At 40.4% G+C, this 26,688-nt stretch overlaps 2 protein-coding genes across 2 annotated transcripts; one reads left to right on the forward strand and one right to left on the reverse strand.

Annotated features, from left to right (window-relative positions):
• The first annotated feature begins 4,824 nt into the window (after positions 1-4,824).
• On the forward strand, positions 4,825-13,920 carry LOC133644701 (zinc finger protein 25-like). Its single transcript, XM_062039398.1, has 3 exons — positions 4,825-5,162; positions 10,176-10,466; positions 11,727-13,920. The coding sequence occupies exons 2-3, from the start codon at positions 10,274-10,276 to the stop codon at positions 12,467-12,469; spliced, it is 936 nt and encodes a 311-aa protein (XP_061895382.1). The 5' UTR covers positions 4,825-5,162; positions 10,176-10,273; the 3' UTR covers positions 12,470-13,920.
• Positions 13,921-21,893: 7,973 nt separating this feature from the next.
• LOC133644693 (zinc finger and SCAN domain-containing protein 2-like) lies at positions 21,894-26,106 on the reverse strand. Its single transcript, XM_062039388.1, has 2 exons — positions 25,676-26,106; positions 21,894-23,137 (listed from the first exon to the last, which is right to left on the reverse strand). The coding sequence occupies exons 1-2, from the start codon at positions 25,911-25,913 to the stop codon at positions 22,320-22,322; spliced, it is 1,056 nt and encodes a 351-aa protein (XP_061895372.1). The 5' UTR covers positions 25,914-26,106; the 3' UTR covers positions 21,894-22,319.
• Between the last annotated feature and the right edge of the window lie 582 nt (positions 26,107-26,688).

Consider the following 26,688-nt stretch of genomic DNA (forward strand, 5'->3'; position numbering starts at 1 on the left):
GAAAGGTACAAAGTGCTAAACTTCTATAATCCATGCAAGAAACTACAAATACATCAACTAGAAACAATAGTGGAGCACTGGAGTGGAAATATCATTTGGTGTGGTGACTTTAATGCAGTATAAAAGGCACCAAGCTAAAGTAAGGTATGTTCTTAAAAAGACCGCTGGAGAACATTTTGTGAGTCACTAAATAGAACTACTCCTTTAGGCCAAGTGTGGGGAACGATTAAGAAAATGTCAGGGATCAGAAGGGAACATAAACATCATGTGATGAAAGATGGGACACAGTTTGTAGTTGGAAAATAAAGAAAAAGCACAACTTTTAGCAAAAACATTTGTTAAAGTGCACAGTAATGATAATTTGAGAAATGTAGAAAAAGAAAAGAGAGGATAAACAATTAGTTTAAATTTTGGGGAAATGACGGAGGATAACGATAATGGCTTTAGCAACACTATATGTGACATTTTCTTTGGATGAAATGGTTCGAATATTGAAAAAGGTTAAAAATACGACACCAGGAAAAGACCAGGGGCCGTACTTATCAAGCTTCTTAGAGTGCCATTTTACACTTAAGTCCTGAGAATTTGCGAAATTTAGTCCTACTCTCAAACTTAAGAATAAAAGCTTTTTATCAACGTTCTTAAGTCTAAGAATCACTCCTACTCTCCACGATATTTAAGAGACCTTCAGAGGTGTCTTAAGTGGTTAGGAGTTGCCAGCAGGGGATGGCACTGAGGCGAGAGAGACGTGCGCGAACGTTCAGGGAATGGAACAATGTTTTTTTTTTTAATTGATGACGAGCAGCTGATCAAACGGTATCGTTTAGACAGAGCGGATATTATTTTTGTCACAGATTTAATACTTTTCGATTCCTTGTTGATTTCTGCATGTGTCTGCAGTGGGCTAGTATATATAGAGCCACCCACACCAGTTTCAAATTAGTTGCCTAATTAATGAATTGGAAAGAAAATGTTATGACAGTAGCGTATGTGTGTGGCCGTGAGGTGAGTGACGTCAGTGAGTGTGTGGGCGACAGAAGAGAGGGAGCGGTAGCGTGAGTGCCGGCGGGGACTAGTTTGTTTTGTATTATTTTGTAGTTTCTGGTCAAAATATACACTCCCATTGTCCACTTAAATATTTCCAAGATATTTCTTTATTCTTAGACAACGGATTCCATTCCGTGATTGGTCATTTCTATGGACACAGAAATGACGTCACCTAAAATTCCGTTTACGGCACGTAGTAATGTCGTAATTCAGCTCTGAGTGTGACACTTAAGATTCAGTCCTACACTTCGCTGAAAGTGTGAGTAAGACGCTTGATAACTAACTTTTAAGTGCAGCTTTCAGCGAAGAATTTATTTACTCTTAAGTCAACTCTTAGCAGACTTCTTAGGAGTAATTCTAAGAAGCTTGATAAGTACGGCCCCAGGTGCGTTACCAGGTGATCAAAAACTTAGGTAACATAGGCAAAGAAGTGGTCTTGAAATTATATAATAGGATATATGAAGAAGGGAAATGACCAGCTGAGTGGAAAGAAGCTGTAATAATTCCAATATGCAAACCAGGAAAAGACCCGGAAGAGGCAGGTAATTATAGGCCGATAGCATTGACCTCAAATTTGGGCAAAGTTATGGAAAGCATGATTAATGAAAGACTAGTCTATTATTTACAGTCAAAAGAAATGATAAAAAACTACCAAAGTGGATTTCGGAAAGTAAGAAACACAAACGACCAGCAGTGCAGCTGGAAGAGGAAATTAGAAAAGGACAAACAAATAAAGTATATTTTTGACATAGAGAAAGCTTCTGATATGTTGTGGAAATGCTGATAAAATTAGATAAAATTGGGATTACAGGGAAAATGTATAGATGGATAAAAAACTTCTTAACAAGTAGCAACATTTTAGTAAAAAATAGAAAATGAATATAGTAGAGTATATGAAGTGGAAAATGGAACCCTTAAAGGGATTATAATAAGTCCAGTACTGTTTTCAATATTGATAAATGAAGTGTTTAGTGAAGTGGAAGGGTTAGTGGAGGTGGCACTGTTTGTGATGATGGAGTGATGTGGAAGAGAGGTAGAAATACTAATCATATAGAAAAGAAGATTCAAAATGCGGTAAATTATGTTCAAGAATGGGGAACAGCTTGGAGTTTAAGATTGTCTGTTGGAAAGACTAAAGTCGTGAATTTTACAAAGAGGAACGTTCAAAACAAGATCCAAATTAAACTCTATGGAGAAAATATAGAAGAGGTACAAGTATTTAAATATTTGGGAATATGGTTTGATAAAAATATTAACATCAGCAAAATAGTGGAGAAAAGTAAAAAGGTGTAAAATATAATGAGGGCTTTGAGGGGTAAAGATTGGGGGGCTGATAGAAAAGACATTGAAATCAATATATATCACTTTAATTCCATCTGTTATTGATTATGGATGCATTATTTATCAATCTGCTTCAAAAACATGACTTGGAAAAATAGACAGGATCCAATCACAGGCATTAAGGTCAAGTTGTGGAGCTACTAAATCAACCCCAGTTGCAGCATTACAAGTAGACATGAATGAAAAACCTTTAGACATGAGAACAGATCAACTCTCAGTAGTTTATTGGGCAAACTTAAAAGGGTCCAAGCAAGGACATCCAACTCACCAAGTAGGGAGGTAGGTAGGTCTTTATTGTCATTGCACAAGTACAAATAAACTTTGTTTCAAGCACAAACCCGTTCAAGATTAGACAAGCAAACAGTGTACAGGGTTACAGAACAGGAACGCTGATGGGTCACCACAAGGCGCTCCATAAAAGTGTTACTAAACTGCCAAGAAAAAAAGAAGGAAACAATGAAGTTTCGGGTGGATAATAGGAGACATATGTGAAAAAGCTCAAATTGACAATACTAAAGTGGGGCGGTATAGCTCGGTTGGTAGAGCAACTTGAGGGATGCAGGTTCGATCCCCGCTTCTGCCATCCTAGTCACTTCCGTTGTGTCCTTGGGCAAGACACTTTACCCACCTGCTCCCAGTGCCACCCACACTGGTTTCAATGTAACTTAGATATTGGGTTTCACTATGTAAAGCGCTTTGAGTCACTTGAGAAAAAGCGCTATATAAATATAATTCACTTCACTTCACTTCACTAAAGTTAGCCCTACAGTACCAATCCCTGCAATACCACCGTGGACCCCCCACCCTGGGCGACCGGTGCAATGGACGTCGAGTGGATCTAGTTCATAGTGTGAGAGTCCAGTCCATAGTGGATCTAACATAATAGTGAAGGAAGGAAGAAGATATTAATACTAGAATGAGATTAGGACATACATATCTAAATAGTTGATTGAAAATGGTAGGAAACATAATACAGGCTGTGTGACTGTTGTCATCAGATAGAAAGTGTAGGACATGTTTTAATACATTGTAGGAAATACAATAAAGGGAAACACTGGGAAATAAGTTAGCGAAAGAGAAGATTAGGTTAGCAGTGGAAGATATTTTAGGATTGCACTCAGAACACGTAGGTTATAAAGCAATACACACATTTTTTAAAAACACTGGGTTAAATAAAAGAATATAGTGTAGAGCAGGGGTCACCAACGCGGTGCCCGCGGGCACCAGGTAGCCCGTAAAGACCAGATGAGTAGCCCGCTGGCCTGTTCTAAAAATAGCTCAAATAGCAGCACTTACCAGTGAGCTGCCTCTATTTTTTTAATTTTATTTATTTACTAGCAAGCTGGTCTCGCTGTGCTCGACATTTTTAATTCTAAGAGAGACAAAACTCAAATAGAATTTGAAAATCCAAGAAAATATTTGAAAGACTTGGTCTTCACTTGTTTAAATAAATTCATTATTTTTTTTACTTTGCTTCTTATAACTTTCAGAAAGACAATTTTAGAGAAAAAATACAACCTTAAAAATGATTTTAGGATTTTTAAACACATATATCTTTTTACCTTTTAAATTCCTTCCTCTTCTTTCCTGACAATTTAAATCAATGTTCAAGTAATTGTTTTTTTTATTATTGTAAAGAATAATAAATACATTTTAATTTAATTCTTCATTTTAGCTTCTGTTTTTTCGACGAAGAATATTTGTGAAATATTTCTTCAAACTTATCATGATTAAAATGCAAAAAAATTATTCTGGCAAATCTAGAAAATCTGTAGAATGAAATTTAAATCTTATTTCAAAGTCTTTTGAATTTCTTTTAAAATTTTTGTTCTGGAAAATCTAGAAGAAATAATGATTTGTCTTTGTTAGAAATATAGCTTGGTCCAATTTGTTATATATTCTAACAAAGTGCAGATTGGATTTTAACCTGTTTAAAACATGTCATCCAAATTCTAAAATTAATCTTAGTCAGGAAAAATTACTAATGATGTTCCATGAATTCTTTTTTTAATTTTTTCAAAAAGATTCGAATTAGCTAGTTTTTCTCTTCTTTTTTTCGGTTGAATTTTGAATTTTAAAGAGTCGAAATTGAAGATAAACTATGTTTCAAAATGTAATTGTCATTTTTTTCGTGTTTTCTCCTCTTTTAAACCGTTCAATTAAGTGTAAATATCATTAATTATTAATAATAACATAGAGTTAAAGGTAAATTGAGCCAATTGGCTATTTCTGGCAATTTATTTAAGTGTGTATCAAACTGGTAGCCCTTCGCATTAATCACTACCCAAGAAGTAGCTCTTGGTTCCAAAAAGGTTGGTGACCCCTGGTGTAGAGATCCACCTCGGTCCACACTCCATTTCAGTAGGTGGCGGTAATGCACACCAGAAGGTTGCTTGTCAACTGCCATTAAAGGAAAAAGAAGAAGAAGAAGGGGAAGAAAATGGCGGTTCACTCCTTCGTCTCTGAGACAGTCCTTCTCTTGGCAGCAATTGATACAGACTAAGTTATGTTAGGTTTCTGAAACTTGTATCAAGCATGTTCCTACTGCGGTTCGAAATAGTGGTACAGTATTTATACCAGTGTGACGTCACGTAACATTATCAGGTAATGAGAAGGGACTTTTATTTTGAAGGCGAGTTGCTCCCTCCTCTAGTTTCCGGTAGTCTCCACGTGACAGTCAGACGCTCACTCGTTTACACACGAGACAGATTGACGTGTTTCAGCGCTCCAAGTTTGTTGTTTTTTTCCCACGAAGTGTCTTGGAAACATTGTCTGTAAGTCCTGGCTCTGTTTTATGACTGACATGAAGACGTTGTGTGAATGTAGAAATAGTACTGATAGCTTGTTCTCCTCTTTTAGCTTGTTGCTACTTAGCATGTAGCTTCTCTGCTCGCCAGCTCACTGCTCTAAGGGAGGGTGCAATGTTTGTGTCTCTCCTCCTCACTATATCATCTATATTATCCCCTGTTTGCAACCATTCTGTGACGTTAGGAGCTAGGCCAGTGTTTTTCAACCACTGTGCCGCGGTCTGGTGTGCCGTGGGAGATGATCTCATTTCACCTGTTTGGGTTAAAAATATTTTTTGCAAAGCAGTAATTATAATCTGCAAATGATGTGTTGTTGTTGAGTGTCGGTGCTGTCCAGAGGTGTGGACTCGAGTCATGAATTTGATGACTTTAGACTCGACTTGACAAAATGTAAAGAGACTTGCAACTCGACTTAGACTTTAACATCAATGACTTGTGACTTCACTTGGACTTGAGCCTTTTGACTTGACATGACTTGCTACTTTCCCCAAAACCCAAACCTTAAAAAGTTATTTGGGAGCGCTCCGTATCTTTCATTTTATACGTCTGTGTCTATAAGCGTGTGTGCTGCGTGTCAGCGTGTGTGCTGTCAGTACAACAGCCAATCAAATTAGATCTACGTTGTTTTCATCACACAGCTCTCATCCAATCCAATTGCAGGACAACCACCGAACATGAGTTGTCAAACAACGCGGCAGTGAGAAACAATTATGCCAAAGTTGGTTTCGTTCGGGTATAAAAACTACGACTTGGTCAACAAAAAACGAATTGCCGTATGCAAATCACGCAGTTGGAATATTACAGACGGAGACGCAACAACTTCCAACTTCGTTCGACATTTGAAGTTGCACAAAGAAGGGTAAGTTTTGAATGTAAGATAACGTTTATTGGCTAAGTAACATGACTTTTATTTGCTGTGTAGTTAAATCAGTGAGGCTGTAAACTCACTGCTAACGTTATAACCATAGACATCTTATAAGTAGACGCAGCATTGAGCGCTACTGCCTACTGGCGCAGACGAGACGCGGGGCCGCCATCTTGGAGTGGTGATCCGCTCCACTCAGTGCAATTCATTTGGCAGGAGCAATGAACTGTCAGCAAATTTAATTCATCTTACCTCACTGAATACCACTCATTTTCACGCATTTTTTTTGTCATACGTGTAGCTATGATAACGGACACATGTTTTGGCGTTTTTATTATTCATAGTTTGCTTAACAGTAATATAATATTCTTATACGCTATAAATGACCAGACGTCCGAGATCAAAACTGGGAATATAATCCCAGAGAAGGGGAAAAAAACGGTCAGCTATTTTTAAGTTGAAGAAACAATATGATTAGATTATATATACATGCGTATATCCTACATAAACAATGTATGAATACATTAGATATCTATATATTTTAGGGACCTATAGACTGTAACTCTGTTGCTGCAGCAGCAGAGAGTTTATTCTGTCTTGACACTTTGTATTGATATTTTGTATTACATTCTTCCCTTAAATGATAATGTTTACAGTGATTGTTTTATATCTATTTTTTATGTATGTCGCTTTGGATAAAAGCGTCTGCCAAATACTTAAACATATATAAACACCTGAAAGTCTTTATATCAGCTAAAACCACCAATCTGTTTCACTGGATTCAGAATAAAACCAAATGCTGTTTTACCCAACAATGTTAGTATTTGAATATTGTTACTTGAAGACTTATTCCTGGTTACAATTATACTGTTAAGAAAGTATTGTCTTATACTTTGCCTAAAATGAGAATGCATCATCATCAGTGGCGGCTGGTGAATTTTGTTTTAGGTGGGGCTGAAAGTTTGTAAACCAAACCCCTGTAGGGGCGTCATCCTCCCCCAGAAGATTTCTTTGTGATTCTCACATACAAATATTGAAGATCTTTGCTCCTTCTCAACTTTGTGGTAATGTTATTTTCATAAAATACAACCAATAGTATGTTAATGTTTGTTTTTGCAAATGTGTTTATTCTGTAAAGGAATGAGTTAAATGTTTAAAATTGTTTAAACTATTAAAATGACTGGTTAATAGTGCTATTATGAATTGCAATGTCAGCACCATTTTTTTTCCTGCAATTTCAAATGCACTTGTTTTAATAAATAAATACAGCGTTTTAAAAGCATACACAATCTGTGTAAAAAATATTAGTCTGTGGTTAAAAGGACTTGAAAGGACTCGAAACTCAAAATGCAGGACTTGGGACTTGACTTGAGACTTTCTAGTCTTGACTTTGGACTTGACTCGGGACTTGCCTGTCCTGACTCGGGACTTGACTCGAGACTTGAGGGCAAAGACTTGAGACTTACTTGTGACTTGCAAAGCAATGACTTGGTCCCACCTCTGGTGCTGTCTAGAGCTCGGCAGAGTAACCGTGTAATGGAGGGGAGGGAGCAGGTGGTAGAGGTGAACGGCACCGTGTCCCCCCACCCCCCCCCCCCACCCCCACCCCTCTCGGTGAGCTGTGGAGTCCCCCAAGGCAGTATATTGGGACCTTTACTGTTCCTAATATACATAAACGACATGTCATCGGCATGCGACTGTGAATTGTTTTTGTTTGCGGATGACTCTGCCCTGCTGGTATCCGGCAAGGACAAGTCACAGGTGGAGAAAATCCTCAGTGCTGAGCTCTGTAGAACTTGCACCTGGCTCGCTGACAACAAGCTATCCATCCACTTGGGTAAAACAGAATCCATCCTGTTTGGGTCCCACATCAAACTTAAGAAAGTCAATGACTTCACCATAAAAGTAGGTGACAGTGTCATCACCAGGAAAGATGAGGTCACCTACCTAGGTTCAATTCTAGAGGCTAACCTTTCCTGTGATAAAATGGCAACCAAGGTAATCAAAAAGGTTAACCAACGAACGAGATTTCTCTACAGAATTTCCTCTCTGGTCAACAAAAGCACCTTGAGGATTCTGGCGGGAACTCTCGTTCAACCCTTTTTCGATTATGCATGCACCTCCTGGTACCCTAGCACCCTAACCCTCAAATCTAAACTCCAAACATCTCAGAGCAAGCTAGTCAGGTTACTTCTAGACCTCCACCCCAGATCCCACCTCACTCCTACCCACTTCTCTAAAGTGGGCTGGCTCAAGGTGGAGGACAGAGTTAAACAACTTGCACTGAGCCTAGTCTATAAAATCCGCTACACCTCCCTGATACCGAAGTACATGTCAAACTACTTCCTTAACGTAAATGACCGCCAAAACCACAACACCAGGGGGTGCTCCACTAACCACGTTAAATCCAGATTCCGAACTAACAAAGGTCTTAACTCATTCTCTTTCTATGCCACATCAATGTGGAATGCGCTCCCAACAGGTATAAAAGAAAGGGCATCTCTATCCTCCTTCAAAACCGCAATAAAAGTTCACCTCCAGGCAGCTACAACCCTAAACTAACACCCTCCCCGGATTGCTAATAATCAAATGTAAACAATCAAATGCAGATACTTTTTCTTTTTCTTATGCCTTCTGATCTCTCTCTCTCTCTCTCTCTCTCTCTCTCTCTATGTCCACTACTTGATGTCCATACCCCCCCCCCCCCCTCCACACCCCTGGTTGTAAATAATGTAAATAATTCAATGTGATTATCTTGTGTGATGACTGTATTATGATGATAGTATATATGATAGTATATATCTGTATCATGAATCAATTTAAGTGGACCCCGACTTAAACAAGTTCAAAAACTTATTCGGGTGTTACCATTTAGTGGTCAATTGTACGGAATATGTACTTCACTGTGCAACCTACTAATAAAAGTCTCAATCAATCAATACTCTTCCATATCAGTAGGTGGCAGCCGGTAGCCAATTGCTTTGTAGATGTCGGAAACAGCGGGAGGCAGTGTGCAGGTAAAAAGGTGTTTAATGCTTAAACCAAAAATAAACAAAAGGTGAGTGCCCATAAGAAAAGGCATTGAAGCCTAGGGAAGGCTGTGCAGAACGAAACTAAAACTGAACTGGCTACAAAGTAAACAAAAACAGAATGCTGGACGACAGCAAAGACTTACTGTGGAGCAAAGACGGCGTCCACAAAGTACATCCGAACATGACATGACAATCAACAATGTCCCCACAGAGAAGGATAAAAACATACTGAAATATTCTTGACTGCTAAAACAAAGTAGATGCGGGAAAAATCGCTCAAAGGAAGACATGAAACTGCTACAGGAAAATACCAAAAAAAGAGAAAAAGCCACCACAATAGGAGCGCAAGACAAGAACTAAAACACTACACACAGGAAAACAGCAATAAACTCCAAATAGGTCAGGGGGTGATGTGACAGTTGGTGACAGTACACCTACTTTGAGACAAGAGCTATAGTGATGCATGCTTGGTTATGCTTTGAATTCATATCCAACACTTGCGACAACGACTTTTTACTGTCAGCTGAGTTTCGTTTTTTAATGATTTCTCCTGGTGGTGTGCCTCCGCATTTTTTCAACGCAAAAAATGTGCCTTGGCTCAAAAAAGGTTGAAAAACACTGGTATAAGCTAAACCGTTCTCCCTAAGTGTATTGTGTTTCATGTTTGAAGCCCAAAGTCATTCCAGTATTGATTTAAAACCAGAGTGGTTATGATTTACATTATTGCACTGATTTAATGGTGAATTGATTGTATTAAAAACAAATGCATACATCTCTAAAAACATAGTCTATTTAATAGACAGGATTGCACTTAAAAGAGTGATGTTTATGTGTCTAAATACATGATTTCTGTGAATATGTGGTTGTGATATGTTGCTCATTGATGTGTGGAAAGAAGAGTTAACCATTGTGCTTGAATTCAAACCAACAAATGGACATTGAAACTGAAACATGATTTCACTGGGGGAATGTTATTGATTTGTATGCTGATTTTGGAAAATTTGTAATAAATCAGACCGAGATTCGGGGTAGAAAATGGCGGTTCACTCCTTCATTCATTTTTTCCGTTATTCTGTTTTCCAGGAGTTCACACAGGAGAGTGAAGACAGTGGAACCCGACAAAAATCATTTGTTACTCCAGTTAATCACTTTTGAAACTCGTAACACACTCAATTGGAAAAATGTGCAAATTCCAAAAAGTGAGAATGTTGATGGAGGAGCGACTAAATGTTACTGTTAAAGAAATATTTGGAGTGTTGGAAAGAACCATAGCAGAGTACGAGGAGGAACTTTCTAAGACAAAGGAGGAGAACAAACGTCTACAAAAACTACTGGATGCTGTTTTCAAACCTCAAGTTGTGCCACACAGAGCAGGTTTGTTTACATCTTTTTACCTTATCATGTAACGTAAAAGTCCATTCAAAAAGATTACACCGAATCAACAGCTTGTATATTGCTCACTCAATTATTGTATTACACTTTTGATTTGTGAATTTTATTTGACATTGTCTTCATGATGATTATCCTGTAGAAACAAGATTGTTTCTTTGAGATTTGTTTGTGTTTTATAACAGTCAGAAAAGAAAACTTCAGTCCAGAACAATTGGGAGATGACACCTTTTTAAAATGATCTATTTTCTATTTTCTATTTGTTATAAATTCTGTTGAAACCCTCTGCATGAATTTAGATATAGAAACACGTTGCAAGATTATAATGTATGAATGGCTTTGATGTGTGTATCTTGAGCTTTGTTTAAAATGAAAAAGTATATTTTAAACATGACATGAGAGAAGAAGATTCTACTTTAACTCAGTTACATACTTAGATTTATTTTTCCCACCTGCTATATATATATATATATATATATATATATATATATATATATATATATATATATATATATATATATATATATATATATATATATGTTATATTATATTTATTCAGTAACTTACTTCTTCAGGGAAGTGAAAAAATGTGCAGCAAAGTGTGTGCAAACTCTCCGAGTACACAAAGGGCCTAGATCTTCCTGCGAAAAGCAAATATGAGCAAACAATCTAACTGAAACGGAATAGATCCCTAAAGATTTGTTGAGTAATATCAAGGATTATCCGTCGGTCGCGTTCCCAGACATGTGGAACTATCTTGGGTTCCAGACGTTATTCTACACGACAAAAGAGATGAAAGCTTAAAAAGGCATGGATGGCTACAATTTATTTGTGTGTGGCTGGTCAAGTAAAATAGTATCAAGACTCTCACGGATAAATCATGCGTGGTTTTTGTTCGGGTAAGGTTGGATTTTATCATTCAACTTTGAGTCTTGCGAGGACGCGTCCATGTAAACAAACAACGACTAGGACCCGACAGCTGCCACCCGTGACTGCATATCCATTTAACTAACTAACTATTATTCAATCATCACCATATTTGATTTTTGTCATGTTGTTGGTTAATAAAAGTCCACAACCATCAAAGACTTCCAGTAAGATGTCTAATAAGAGCTATAAATGATTTAGATATTATAGTTTTTATGCATATATTTGATTAGGCCAACCTCACATAATGTGGATCGTTGGCATAAGAGCTGCAAACTAAAATACTGTAACGCCTCATTTGTGTTCTATGTTCTGCAGACGTCCAGCAGGTGTCAGCGGGGAGTCATGAAGAGATTCCCTCCGGGCAGCAGGAGTGGCACACCAGTGTGGGACAGAAGGAGCTACAGGCCCCCTCCCACATTAAAGAGGAGCAGCCCTGGGAGCAGCTTCATGATGAAGATGAAGCTCAGTCCTTACAGCTTCATCACAGTCAAAGTGAGGAGAACAGAGGAGCGGAGCTTGTAACTCAACACATCACAGAAGCTGATGGAGAGCATTGTGAAGATATAAAGTCAGAACCAGACCGCATCTTTGCTCCACTGTCAGACATGGACGACATGATGTCAGACTCTTCTGATCACAGTGACCACATCCAAAAACCTTTGGAGAGTAAAAATGACTCTAAAGGTGATACGACACATCACACTAACAACAAACACTTTGACTGCTCTGAATGTGGAAAATCATTTAGACAGAGTAGTCATTTTACAGAACACATGAGAATACATACTAAAGAGAAACCTTTTATATGCTCTGTTTGTAAGAAGAGTTTCTCTAGAAAGCATCACATGACCACACACATGAGAATACATACTGGAGAGAAACCTTTTCCTTGCTCAGCTTGTGCTAAAAGATTCATCACTAAGTATGAAATGATATTACACATGAGAACACATACTGGAGAGAAACCTTTTACTTGCTCTGTTTGTAAGAAGATTTTCTCCAGAAAGCAAGCCATGACCACACACATGAGAAAACACACTGGAGAGAAACCTTTTTGATTGCTCAGCTTGTGCTAAAAGATTCAACACTAAGGATGAAGTGTTATTACACATGAGAGCACATACTGGAGGGAAACCGTTGTTGCATTGTTTGTGTTAAAAGGTTCATGTATAAGTTAACACAAGTGTGTAACAGTCATGGAAGCCGCAGGCATTTAAAACCACTTAAACAGTGATTGTACTAAATGTACTTTAAAAACACTGCATGTTTAATATGAATGTATATTTTATGTTGTATGTAGTCAGTGTTGGGTTAGTTACTGAAAACCAGTAACTAGTTATAGTTACTAGTTACTTCATTTCAAAAGTAACTCAGTTACTAACTCAGTTACTTACACCAAAAAGTAATGCGTTACTTTGAAAAGTAACTATTTAGTTACTTCTTTTTTTCTTCTTTTTTTTTTAAAGCTCCCATTAATGCCCTTTAGCCTTCATTTCAGTACTGTTCTTGCACTGCAGAATAATACAATGTGTTGATCAACTTGACATGTATTTGCATCACTGAACTCTGCTAAGCAATGTGCTCTACATACAACACACAAACAATGTGCTCTACATACAACACACAAACAATGTGCTCTACATACAACACACAAAGACAAACATATGTTACAAAGGCCAATTTGTTTCTGGCCAGAACAAATTGACAACACTATTTTAAATAGCTGCAACATAACATACATAAGTAACAAACAGCATAATAACAACATAGCTGTAAACCAAATAAGTACTTTAACTTTATTTTTACATACACAAAGCCTAACCAGGCATTTTTTCCTCAAATAATTCTGACACAAAATCATGTCTGAAGCCCAGAACACTCTACACATTTCCCCAGTTTTAGTTTAGAGATAAGGAAAGATTGGCCTGGCCCACTAGGATCCCTCTTTATGTTTGTGAACTTTATAGTCTATACATTTAGAGTGATGTGATAGTCAAACACTCTAGAAGTCTAGGATGAAAGAGTATATAAGAGAATTGACAGCAACGTTCCCTCTAAGGTGTGCGCCTGTGCAATTGCGCACTGCTCAATCGTCCTCTGCGCACGGCAAATCTATGCCACGCACAAAATCAAATAAAAAAAATAAGCGCATAACAATTTTCAACACGACACGGACACGACAGAGAAAACAGTTTTTGTCATCATTGTTCAAATATTGTAACGTCTGTCGAGACGCTTTGAGGACATGCATTCCATCCATCACTTTACTGAGCAAAACTCTTTATTGTCTGCCAAAAACACATCACCAAAACATTAGTAAAAAAAATTATATCTAGCAAAAGTGGTCATTTTCTGCAGTACAAACCAGACCAAAAGCAACTTTGTTATATCAACAGCAGCCGCTCGCTCTTTCTCACTTGCGCCAACACATGCACATATGGCACTTAGCCAGTGATGCGTTTACAGACACACAAAAAGTCGGACAACTCCAACACCACACATAAAGTGTCATTCCAGGTCCTTACACTATGATTTACCAATCAAATGTGTGTTTATTCTAGTGTCATTTAATAGGAATCTTAATTTATAAATATTAATCATGAAATGCTATTAGTATATTAAATAAATACTCATAAAAATATATTTTTTTCAAACAGGAAGTTGCAGGAATGTACACATGATCCCCTGCTTACATCTCATTGTGCAACATGTGGATGTTTTAGTTGGGAACTAAATGCAATGTCTGAAAGGGGTACAAATTATTTCCAAAGCAGGACCTCCACCCAGACAAACAATACAAGTACACAGTTCATGAAAAACAATATTTGTTGTTATTGTCATTGTAAGTGGGCCTAAACACTTATGTTAGAAAAGGAAATGACTGCTGTCATTTGATCATAATAATAAGAGAATGTTGTATGTCTATCTGTGTTGGCCCTGCGATGGGGTGGGGACTTGTCCAGGGTGTACCCCGCCTTCCGCCTGAATGCAGCTGAGATAGGCTCCAGCGACCCCGAAAGGGACAAGCGGTATAAAATGGATGGATGGATGGAGATGTAAGTTGTTATTTAGTCAGGTTTGGGACAGGTGTGCTGCTGGTGTAGCCACAGTGTGCACGTCTGATGTTGCTCACATGGCCTCCACTCAATGCTCACGGACTTTTTGCGTTTGCTCACACACGTGAACAATTAGAGGGAACATTGATTGACAGAGTGTGTACCTTCAGTGCTGAATGATGAACAGAGGCAGAGTTCATCATTAAGTGGTGGAGGGAAAGGGGCATCGGAGTCTCTGTCTCTCTTTACTAGCTACGTCGAAGCATGTTGCTTATGTAGCTTATTGTTTCAGCAGATTTGAATTGCTGTTTTGGGCAGTAGATGGGATCTTTGATCCAAAGCACAATTTACATTTAACTAAAATGTTATTTGCTTTGTGCTCACACAAAAGAATAGTAGTGAAAATATCTCCAACAAACTCGACGGCAGCTCCGCCATGATCAGACACGCCCCCGCCCCCCTCCTCTCTCTCCCCCCACACTCAGACACACACACAGAGCGCAGGTCTCTCTTCTCCGGTTTGTGACACAAGAAGAATCAGAACTACGACACTAACACACTTTATACTGCATTAAAAGTAATGTAAAATAACGCAGTAACGCATCATGTAGTAACGGTAACTGAGTTACTGAAAAATAAAAAATAACGCGTTAGATTACTAGTTACCGCCGAAACTAACGGCGTTACAGTATTGTAACGCGTTAGTCCCAACACTGTATGTAGTGCTTCTCATCTTCTAGTGTTACATGTTGTCCTGTAATTACTTTTTAAGTTGTTATTTTCTCAATGCTAAAGAGAGGACATCTTATTTAAATTTTTTTCTTTTTGTCTCTTATAAAATCACAGATTTTTTTCATTGCATTTTGTTGATGTTATACATATACTTTTAATTGTAAAAGTATGAAGGAATAAAATTGTTAACAAAATGTGGACTCTGGTAGATTAGCAGCATTGTTACATCATGGATGTTAACTACTGCAAAACATCAACCAAAGAAGAAAAATGCTGAAGTTAGCAACACATCACTGAACTTTAGAGCCATCACGAGTGGAATTGGTTGTTTTTATTGCTGCATTTGTACTTATTTCACCACACATCTTCACTTTTAATCCTAAAGTCTTCTTCTTCAAATATATTGTTGTAGGCTTCTAAGATTGATATTTTTGATATGTTTAGTCAGTGGAAAGGTTTGTTGTCCCTTGTGGATCCAATTGTTCACTTGCACATATACATCATCATCATCATCATCAGACGTCACCGGTCTGCTACTGGACGAAACCTCAGCATTAATGTTTTAATATAAGTGTGACTTCATTATTCCTTGATAATAAGACTAAAAATACAGATTTAATTAAGCACTGTATTAGAGTGCCTCTTGTAGTACTCCAACTCGCCACACATTGAGAAGTGGGGGCGATCATGAGCTAGTAGATGCATGTTGCTATCATGTTTTATCAGCGAGGAAGACCGCATTTGTGTTTACTTTTTGTCAGATCCAAGTTTTAATGCTCTGCTGAATAAATGAATCACTATGACTGCCAATATGGAGGATTATATATATATTTAAGATCAAATACTTCTCTTAACAGGTAGAAAAATGACACCACAATAAAAGTGAAACAGCAGCAGGACTCAGTAAATATTTTATTAATTTACTAATTAACTAACTATAAATAGTAACATGACAGTGGATATTTCACAAGAGTTCGCCGAAAAGTGGAAAATGGGAATGCTACATAAAATCCTCAACATAGACTGATACTGATACTGTGTAATCATTTATTTGTCCTAAAATAGTTTTGGTATAGAAATTGATGTCCTCCCAATGTTAAACTCATTTCTACGCTCACCGTGTGAAGACTGGAGGTTAATGTACTAATAAACTAAAAATATTTACCAAAAACGATGTGTGCATATATGTTACCCAATAACAAGTCCGTCAGTAAGGCACAAACACATTTATTCAACATCGTTATGATGTAACATGAAAGATGCTAACGTTAAGCTAATTAGCGAGGTGATGCTGTGAAGAGCTGCTCGGCAAGGTGGCATACAACCAAAAAATACTTTAAATTGTTATTATTAATGTTCACTTTCAATGTCTCCTCTCTGAGCTGCCACCTTATCGTGGTAGAGGAGTTTGCGTGTCCCAATGATCCTAGGAGCTATGTTGTCCGGGGGCTTCCATGCCTCCTGGTAGGGTCTCCCAAGACAAACAGGTTCTAGGTGAGGGATCAGACAAAGAGCAGCTCGAAGACTTCTATGGAATTACAAAACCGAGACTCAGCTTTCCTTCGCCCGGACGCGGGTCACTGGGGCCCCCCTCTGGAGCCATGCCTGGAGTTGGGGCACGATGGCAAGCGCTTGGTGGCCGGGCCTGTCCCCATGGGGCCCGGCCGGGCACAGCCCGAAGAGGCAATGTGGGTCCCCCCTCCAATGGGCTCACCACTCATGGGAGGGGCCATAGAGGTCGGGTGCGTTGTGAGCTGGACGGCAGCCGAAGGCAGGGCACTTAGCGGTCTGATCTTCGGCTGTATAAGATAAGTCTTGGGTCGTGGAATGTCACCTTGTTGGGGGGGGGGCCTGAGCTAGTGCGCGAGGTGGAGAAGTTCCGGCTGGGTATAGTCGGACTCCAACGCACATCAAAAGCTCTGGAACGAGTTCTCTCGAGAGGGGTTGGACTCTCTTCCACACTGGCGCTGCACGCAGTGTGGGCTGGGTTAGCAATTATTAATGCCCTCCGGCTCAAAGCCTGCATGTTGGAGTTCAACCCAGTGGACGAGAGGGTAGCTTCCCTCCGCCTTCGGGTGGAGGGAGGGGTCCTGACTGGTTTTTGTGCTTATGCACCAAACAGCAGTTTAGATTACCCACCCTTTTTGGATAAACTCGCGGGAGTACTGGAAAGTGCTCCCCCGGGTGATTCCCTTGTCCCACTGGGATACTTCAACACTCATGTTGGCAACGACAGTGAAACCTGGAAAAGTCGTGATTGGAAATGGCCGCCCGGATCTGAACCCGAGTGGTGTTTTGTTATTGGACTTTTGTGCTCGTCACAGATTGTCCATAACAAACAGCATGTTCAAACATAAGGGTGTCCGTATGTGCACTTGGCACCAGGACACCCTAGGCCGCAGTTCCATGATCGACTTTGTAGTTGTGTCATCGAATTTGCCGCCTCATGTTTTGGACACTCGGGTGAAGAGAGGGGCGGAGCTTTCTACCGATCACCACCTGGTGGTGAGTTGGCTGCGATGGTGGAGGAGGATGCCGGACAGACCTGGCAGGCCCAAACGCATTGTGAGGGTCTGCTGGGAACGTCTGGCAGAGTCTCCTGTCAGAGAGATATTCAATTCCCACCTCCGGAAGAACTTTGAACATGTCACGAGGGAGGTGCTGGACATTGAGTCCGAGTGGATCTCTATTGTCGAGGCGGCTGATTGGAGCTGTGGCCGCAAGGTAGTTGGTGCCTGTCGTGGCGGTAATCCTAGAACCCGTTGGTGGAGGGATGCCGTCAAGCTGAAGAAGGAGTCCTATTGGGTTCTTTTGGCTCGTAGGACTCCGGAGGCAGCGGACAGGTACCGACAGGACAAGCAGTGTGCGGCTTCAGCGGTCGCGGAGGCAAAAACTCGGACATGGGAGGAGTTCGGGGAAGCCATGGAAAACGACTTCCGGACGGTTTCGAAACGATTCTGGACGGCTTCGAAGCGATTCTGGACCACCACCCGCCGCCTCAGGAAGGGGAAGCAGTGAACTGTCAACACAGTGTATGGTGCGGATGGTGTTCTGCTGACCTCCACTGCGGATGTTGTGGATCGGTGGAGGGAATACTTCGAAGACCTCCTCAATCCCGTCAACACGTCTTCCGATGAGGAAGCAGTGCCTGGGGAATTTGTGGTGGGCTCTCCTATTTCTGGGGCTGAGGTAGCTGAGGTAGTTAAAAAGCTCCTTGGTGGCAAGGCCCCGGGGGTGGATGAGATCCGCCCGGAGTTCCTTAAGGCTCTGGATGCTGTGGGGCTGTCTTGGTTGACAAGACTCTGCAGCATTGCGTGGACATCGGGGGCGGTACGTCTGGATTGGCAGACCGGGGTGGTGGTTCCTCTCTTTAAGAAGGGGAACCGTAGGGTGTGTTCCAACTGTCGTGGGATCACACTCCTCAGCGTTCCCGTTAAGGTTTATTCAGGTGTATTAGAGAGGAGGCTACACCGGATAGTCGAACTTCGGATTCAGGAGGAACAGTGTGGTTTTCATCCTGGTCGTGGAACTGTGGACCAGCTCTATACTCTCTGCAGGGTCCTTGAGGGTGCATGGGAGTTTGCCCAACCAGTCTACATGTGCTTTGTGGACTTGGAGAAGGCATTCGACCGTGTCCCTCGGGAAGTCCTGTGGGGAGTGCTTAGAGAGTATGGGGTATCGGACTGTCTGATTGTGGCGGTCCGCTCCCTGTACGATCAGTGTCAGAGCTTGGTCCGCATTGCCAGCAGTAAGTCGGACACGTTTCCAGTGAGGGTTGGACTCCGCCAAGGCTGCCTTTTGTCACAGATTCTGTTAATAACTTTTATGGACAGAATTTCTAGGCGCAGTCAAGGCGTTGAGGGGATCCGGTTTGGTGGCTGCAGGATTAGGTCTCTGCTTTTTGCAGATGATGTGGTCCTGATGGCTTCATCTGGCCAGGATCTTCAGCTCTCACTGGATCAGTTCGCAGCAGAGTGTGAAGCGACTGGGATGAGAATCAGCACCTCCAAGTCCGAGTCCATGGTTCTCCCCCGGAAAAGGGTGGAGTGCCATCTCCGGGTTGGGGAGGAGACCCTGCCCCAAGTGGAGGAGTTCCAGTACCTAGGAATCTTGTTCACGAGTGAGGTAAGAGTGGATCGTGAGATCGACAGGCGGATCGGTGCGGCGTCTTCAGTAATGCGGACGTTGTATCGATCCGTTGTGGTGAAGAAGGAGCTGAGCCAGTAGGCAAAGCTCTCAATTTACCGGTCGATCTACGTTCCCATCCTCACCTATGGTCATGAGCTTTGGTTTATGACTGAAAGGACAAGATCACGGGTACAAGCGGCCGAAATTAGTTTCCTCCGCCGTGTGGCGGGGCTCTCCCTTAGAGATAGGGTGAGAAGCTCTGCCATCCGGGGGGAGCTCAAAGTAAAGCCGCAGCTGCTCCACATCAAGAGGAGCTGTCATGATCCGTGGTCCGGATCATGTTTTGTTTAGTTATGTTCTGTTAGTTTTGGACTTCATAAGTTCCTGTTTGTGCACCTCCTGAGTTTAGTCACCATGGTTACTTATGATTTTCACCTGCCTCTGTTGTTTGGGAGACACCTGTTTGTAATCAAGAGACACTATTTAAGCCTGCCTATGTTGATCACTCGTCCTGGCTTCTTTATTGGCGTCACGCTACTGTTACGTTAGTTTTTGCTTGTCTCCCAGCCCCTGCTAGTGATCCCTAGTCTGTGCTAAGTTGTAGCCTTAGCTTCCGGTGCGATCGGCACCTTGTCCCGTCTGTTTGTTTTCTGTTTTGTACCTGTTTAGTGTTATTTTAATATTAAATAAATAAATATTAAATCATGTTTCTACCTGCAAGTCCTGTCCCAAGTCGTCAGCTTGCACCCTGGTAGAACAAATCCAGCATCACCATGCGACCCGGGAGCTGTGCTAGTGGGGTGGCACAGCTGCGCCCAGCCAGGCAGCAACCTCCAGCCCGGCCACCACCACCAGTCACTCGGCGTGCCAAGCCGCAACACCCAGCTAGGCCACCTCCGCCAAAGTCACGGCTAGCAACACTTCCAGCTCCAGTACCCGCAGCTCCACAGCTAGCTCCAGTACCCGCAGCTCCATGGCTAGCTCCAGTACCCGCAGCTCCATGGCTAGCTCCAGTACCCGCAGCTCCATGGCTAGCTCCAGTACCTGCACCACGGCAAGCTCCAGTACCTGCACCACGGCAAGCTCACTCACCTGCCTGCCATCAGCTAATCACCTCCACTCCACAAAAGCCCTGGTCTCCTCACACGACGCTGCCAGATTGTTTCACAGCTCTCCAAGTGGTAACGCTTCTCGCCAGTTCTCGTAGTATTTCGATGATCTTGTTGATCTTTCGTTTGTGCCATTTGCCCCTGGTATCTTGTTCCTCGACTCACCATTGTTTTCCCCTGCCTCCAGTGCTTACCTCCTCTAAGCCTGCCTGCCTGCCTGCCAGACACCTCCACTCCAGCCAACGGCGCCTTTCCCTCATCCCTCGTTTGCCTAAATTAAACCCTTTGGACTTTGAATCTGCCTCTCTTGTCTGCTTTTGGGTCCGCCAGCTTGTTAAATCCTGACAGGAGCCAGATGAGGTGGTTCGGGCATCTGGTCAGGAGGCCACCCGAACGCATCCCTAGGGAGGTGTTTAGGGCACGTCCAACCGGTAGGAGGCCACGGGGAAGACCCAGGACACGTTGGGAAGACTATGTCTCCCGGCTGGCCTGGGAACGCCTCGGGATCCCCCGGGAAGAGCTGGACGAAGTGGCTTAGTGGAGGTAAGTCGGGGCTTCCCTGCTTAGGCTGCTGCCCCCGCGACCCGACCTCAGATAAGCGTAAGAAGATGGATGGATGGATGGATATTGTCGTAGTGATTCATTTATTCAGCAGAGCATTAAAACTTGGATCTGACAAAAAGTAAACACAAATGCTGTATTTCTCGCTGATAAAACATGATAGCAACATGCATCTGCTAGCTCACGATCGCCCCCACTTCTCACAGTGTGGCGAGTTGGAGTACTACAAGAGGCACTCTAATAAAGTACTTAAATCTGTATTTTTTAATCTTAATATCAAGGAATAATGAAGTCACATTTATATTAAAACATTAATGCTGAGGTTTTGTCCAGGAGTGGACCGGTAACGTCTGATGATGATGATGATGATGATTGTTAACTTTAACTGAGTGTTAGACAAGCCTCCTCTCTTCCTGTTTTTACATCTCTCTTAAAAACATACTTTTATTCCATGGCTTTTAACACTGAGTGATATCCATCCTGCAATGGCGCCCCATAATACACCTGCTGTGAACCTGTTTTTATGTTTTATATTTTATTTATTTATTTTTTATCGTGTTCTGTTTGTGTTGTGTTGTGTTGTGTTTGCTCGGTTCTCATATTATCTTTTAACCTGCCCATTGTACAGCACTTTGGCTACCCCTGTGGTAAATTTTAAATGTGCTTTATAAATAAAGTTGATTTGATTTGATTTGATGATGATGATGATGATGATGATGAATCTGTGCAAGTGGACACATGGATCCACAAGGGACAACAACCCTTTCCACAGACTACACACATCAGAAATACAAATCTCAGAAGCCAGCACCAATATATTTGAAGAAGACTTTAGGATTAAAAGTGAAGATGTGAGGTGAAATAAGTACAAATGCAGCAATAAAAACAACCAACTCCACTCGCGATGGCTCTAAAGTTCAGTGATGTGTTGCTAACTTCAGCATTTTTCTTCTTTGGTTGATTTGGTTTTGCAGTAGTTAACATCCATGATGTAACAATGCTGCTAATCTACCAGAGTCCACATTTTGATAACAATTTTATTAATTCATATTTTTAAATTTGATTAAAAACATCAACAAAATTCAGTGGAAAAAATGTGTGATTTTATAAGACACACGAACAAAAAATAAACAATGAGCAAATAAAATAAAATAATAGCTACATAAATAATATTAAATAAATGCACGTGACTTAAAAAGTAATTACAGGACAACATATAACACTAGAAGATGAGAAGCACTACATACAACATAAAATATACATTCATATTAAACATGTTGTGTTTTTAAAGTACGTTTAGCACAATCACTGTTTAAGTGTTTTTAAATCCCTGCAGCTTCCATGACTGTTACACACTTGTGTTTACTGACATGATGCTTTAACCTGAATGTTTTATCACACACAGTGCAACTAAATGGTTTCTCTCCAGTGTGTGTTCTCATGTGTGTGGTCATGACATGCTTTTGGGAGAAACGCTTCTTACAAACAGAGCAAATAAAAGGTTTCTCACCAGTATGTGTTCTCATGTGTCTAATCATGTCATTCTTGCTGTTGAATCGTTTAACACAAGCTGAGCAAGCAAAAGGCTTCTCTCCAGTGTGTGTTCTCATGTGTGTGGTCATGGCATGCTTTGTGGAGAAACTCTTCTTACAAACAGAGCAAGAAAAAGGTTTTTCTCCAGTATGTATTCTCATGTGTCTTGTAACATTACTCTTCCGTCTAAATGATTTTCCACATTCAGAGCAGTCAAAGTGTTTGTTGTTAGTGTGATGTGTCGTATCACCTTTAGAGTCATGTTTACTCTCCAAAGGTTTTTGGATGTGGTCACTGTGATCAGAAGAGTCTGACATCATGTCGTCCATGTCTGACAGTGGAGCAAAGATGCGGTCTGGTTCTGACTTTATATCTTCACAATGCTCTCCATCAGCTTCTGTGATGTGTTGAGTTACAAGCTCCGCCCCTCTGTTCTCCTCACTTTGACTGTGATGAAGCTGTAAGGACTGAGCTTCATCTTCATCATGAAGCTGCTCCCCTTTAATGTGGGAGAGGGCCTGTAGCTCCTTCTGTCCCACACTGGTGTGCCACTCCTGCTGCCCGGAGGGAATCTCTTCATGACTCCCCGCTGACACCCGCTGGACGTCTGCAGAACATAGAACACAAATAAAACTGTATTTTAGTTTGCAGCTCTTATGCCAACGATCCACATTATGTGAGGTTGGCCTAATAAAATATATGCATAAAAACTATAATATCTAAATCATTTATAGCTCTTATTAGACATCTTACTTTTATGGTTGTGGACTTTTATTAACCAATAACAGGACATAAATCAAATATGGTGATGATTGAATAATAGTTAGTTAGTTAAATGGATATTCAGTCACGGGTGGCAGCTGTCGGGTTCTAGTCGTTGTTTGTTTACATGGACGCGTCCTCGCAAGACGCAAAGTTGAATGATAAAATCCAACCTTACCCGAACAAAAACCATGCATGATTTATCCGTGAGAGTCTTGATACTATTTTACTTGACCCAGCCACACACAAATAAATTGTAGCCATCCATGCCTTTTTAAGCTTTCATCTCTTTTGTCGTGTAGAATGACGTCTGGAACTCAAGATAGTTCCACATGTCTGGGAACGCGACCGACGGATAATCCTTGATATTACTCAACAAATCTTTAGGAATCTATTCCATTTCATAGTTAGATTTTTTTCTCGTATCTGCTTTTCGCAGGAAGATCTAGACCAGGGGTGTCAAACTAATTTTAGATGGGGGGCCACATGCATAAAAATCTATTACCAAGTGGGCCGGACTGGTAAAATCACGGCAAGATAACTTAAAAATAAAGACAACTGCAGATTGTTTTCTTTGTTTAAAAATAGAACAAACACATTCTGAAATTGTACAAATCATAATGTTGTTAGGGGTTTTTTACACTTACATGTTGCGGTTAATAGTATTCTATCTTTAATTGTCCTTTTTTACACTTTCAGAATCAAATATGTGATAATGTTCATCAGTCAACTCATTGGTGTTCATTTTCACTCTATCAAAATAAAAAAATAATATCAAAATCAACTGTTTTTATTTATGTAGTTTGCTCATTTTCACCGACTGGTAAACCTAACCCAGGAGTCGGCAACCCGCGGCTCTAGAGCCGCATGCGGCTCTTTAGCGCCGCCCTAGTGGCTCTCTGGAGCTTTTTCAAAAATGTATGAAAAATGGAAAAAGATGAGGGGAAATAAATATATTTTTTGTTTTAATATGGTTTCTGTAGGAGGACAAACATGACACAAACCTCCCTAATTGTTATAAAGCACACTGTTTATATTAAACATGCTTCACTGATTTGAGTATTTGGCGAGCGCCGTTTTATCCTACTAATTTTGGCGGTCCTTGAACTCACCTTAGTTTGTTTACATGTATAACTTTCTCCGACTTTCTAGGATGTGTTTTATGCCACTTCTTTTACTGTCTCATTTTGTCCACCAAACTTTTAACGTTGTGCATGAATGCACAAAGGTGAGTTTTGTTGATGTTATTGACTTGTGTGGAGTGCTAATCAGACATATTTGGTCACTGCATGACTGCAAGCTACTCAATGCTAACATGCTATTTAGGCTATCTATATGTACATATTGCATCATTATGCCTTATTTGTAGCTATATTTGAGGTAATTTACCTTCCTTTAAGTCATCTTAATTCAATTTATATCTCATGTCACACTATCTGTATGTAATATGGCTTTTAATTTTTTGCGGCTCCAGACATATTTGTTTTTGTATTTTTGGTCCAATATGGCTCTTTCAACATTTTGGGTTGCCGACCCCTGCCCTAACCCATCATAAGTTTGTTTTTGTTTTTTTACATATGTAGCATCATCTACAAAGATACTAAGAATTGTTATTGTGATATCTAGAGGACACATTTAGAACAGCAGTTTATTTAATTTAAAAATGTCGACTGATTTTTGTACTTAGCAAACTCATCCCGCAGGCCGGATAAAACCTGTTGGAGGGCCTGATCCGGCCCGTGGGCCGTATGTTTGACACCCCTGATCTAGGCCCTTTGTGGACTCAGAGAGTTTGCGCACAGGTTGCTGCACAACAGCCATCTTGGCTTGGTTGACCACCACGTTTTTCACTTCCCGGAAGAAGTCACGTGACTGAATACAAATATATGTTATATGAGTGTCAAACAGGTGGCAGAAAATATAAGTATGTAACTGAGTTAAAATAGAAACTTCTTCCCTAATGTCATGTTAATAAAATATTTTTATTGAGCAAAATATAATTTTACATTTTAAACAAACCTCAAGATATACACATCAAAGCCATTCATACATTCTAATCTTGCAACTGGTTTCTATATCTTGCAGAGGGTTTCAACACAATTATTTTTATGTAAAATAGAAAATAGATCATTTTAAAAAGGTGTCATCTCCCAATTGTTCTGGACTGAAGTTTTCTTTTCTGACTGTTATAAAACACAAACAAATCTCAAAGAAACAATCTTGTTTCTACAGGATAATCATCATGAAGACAATGTCAAATAAAATTCACAAATCAAGAGTGTAATAAAATAATTGAGTGAGCAATACACAAGCTGTTGATTCGGTGTAATCTTTTTGAATGGACTTTTACGTGACATGATAAGGTAAAAAGATGTAAACAAACCTGCTCTGTGTAGCACAACTTGAGGTTTGAAAACAGCATCCAGTAGTTCTTGTAGACGTTTGTTCTCCTCCTTTGTCCTAGAAAGTTCCTCCTCGTACTCTGCTATGGTTCTTTCCAACACTCCAAATATTTCTTCAGCAGTAACATTTAGTCGCTCCTCCATCAACTTTCTCACCTTTTGGAATTCGCACATTTCTTCCTGCGTGTTGCTAACTTCCGGCTTTATGTCTTGGCTCATGTTTTAAATGTAAGACGCGGAATGAAAAGCTGATTTTAAAAGTAAGTAAGTAAGTAATTAGTTGGAGTGCAAAAAGAGATGAGATGAAGACGTTGTTACCATTTGCTGCCAACACCGAGTGATGGGTCGTTCGCGAACGATCCGGCTTTAAAAGATCCTGCTCTTTGAAGTAGCAGCTCTTTGATATCAAAGAACCTTTGACTAATTCTTCCTTTAGTTTAAAGGCCTACTGAAATGATTTTTTTTTATTTAAACGGGGATAGCAGATCTATTCTATGTGTCATTCTTGATCATTTCGCGATATTGCCATATTTTTGCTGAAAGGATTTAGTATAGAACAACGACAATAAAGATTGCAACTTTTGGTATCTGATAAAAAAAAGGCTTGCCCCTACCGGAAGTAGCGTGACGTAGTCAGTTGAACATATACGCAAAGTTCCCTATTGTTTACAATGATGACCGCATGAAGTGAGAGAGATTCGGACCGAAAAAGCGACAATTTCCCCATTAATTTGAGCGAGGATGAAAGATTTGTGGATGAGTAAAGTGCAAGTGAAGGACTAGTGGGGAGTTGAAGCTATTCAGATAGGGAAGATGCTGTGAGAGCCGGGGGTGACCTGATATTCAGCTGGGAATGACTACAACAGTAAATAAACACAAGACATATATATACTCTATTAGCCACAACACAACCAGGCTTATATTTAATATGCCACAAATTAATCCCGCATAAAAACACCTGCGTGTTTGTTATGCTAGCTCCTAGCTCCTCTGC

Source organism: Entelurus aequoreus, linkage group LG27 (genome assembly GCF_033978785.1).
Source record: "Entelurus aequoreus isolate RoL-2023_Sb linkage group LG27, RoL_Eaeq_v1.1, whole genome shotgun sequence".
Taxonomy (NCBI): domain Eukaryota; kingdom Metazoa; phylum Chordata; class Actinopteri; order Syngnathiformes; family Syngnathidae; genus Entelurus; species Entelurus aequoreus.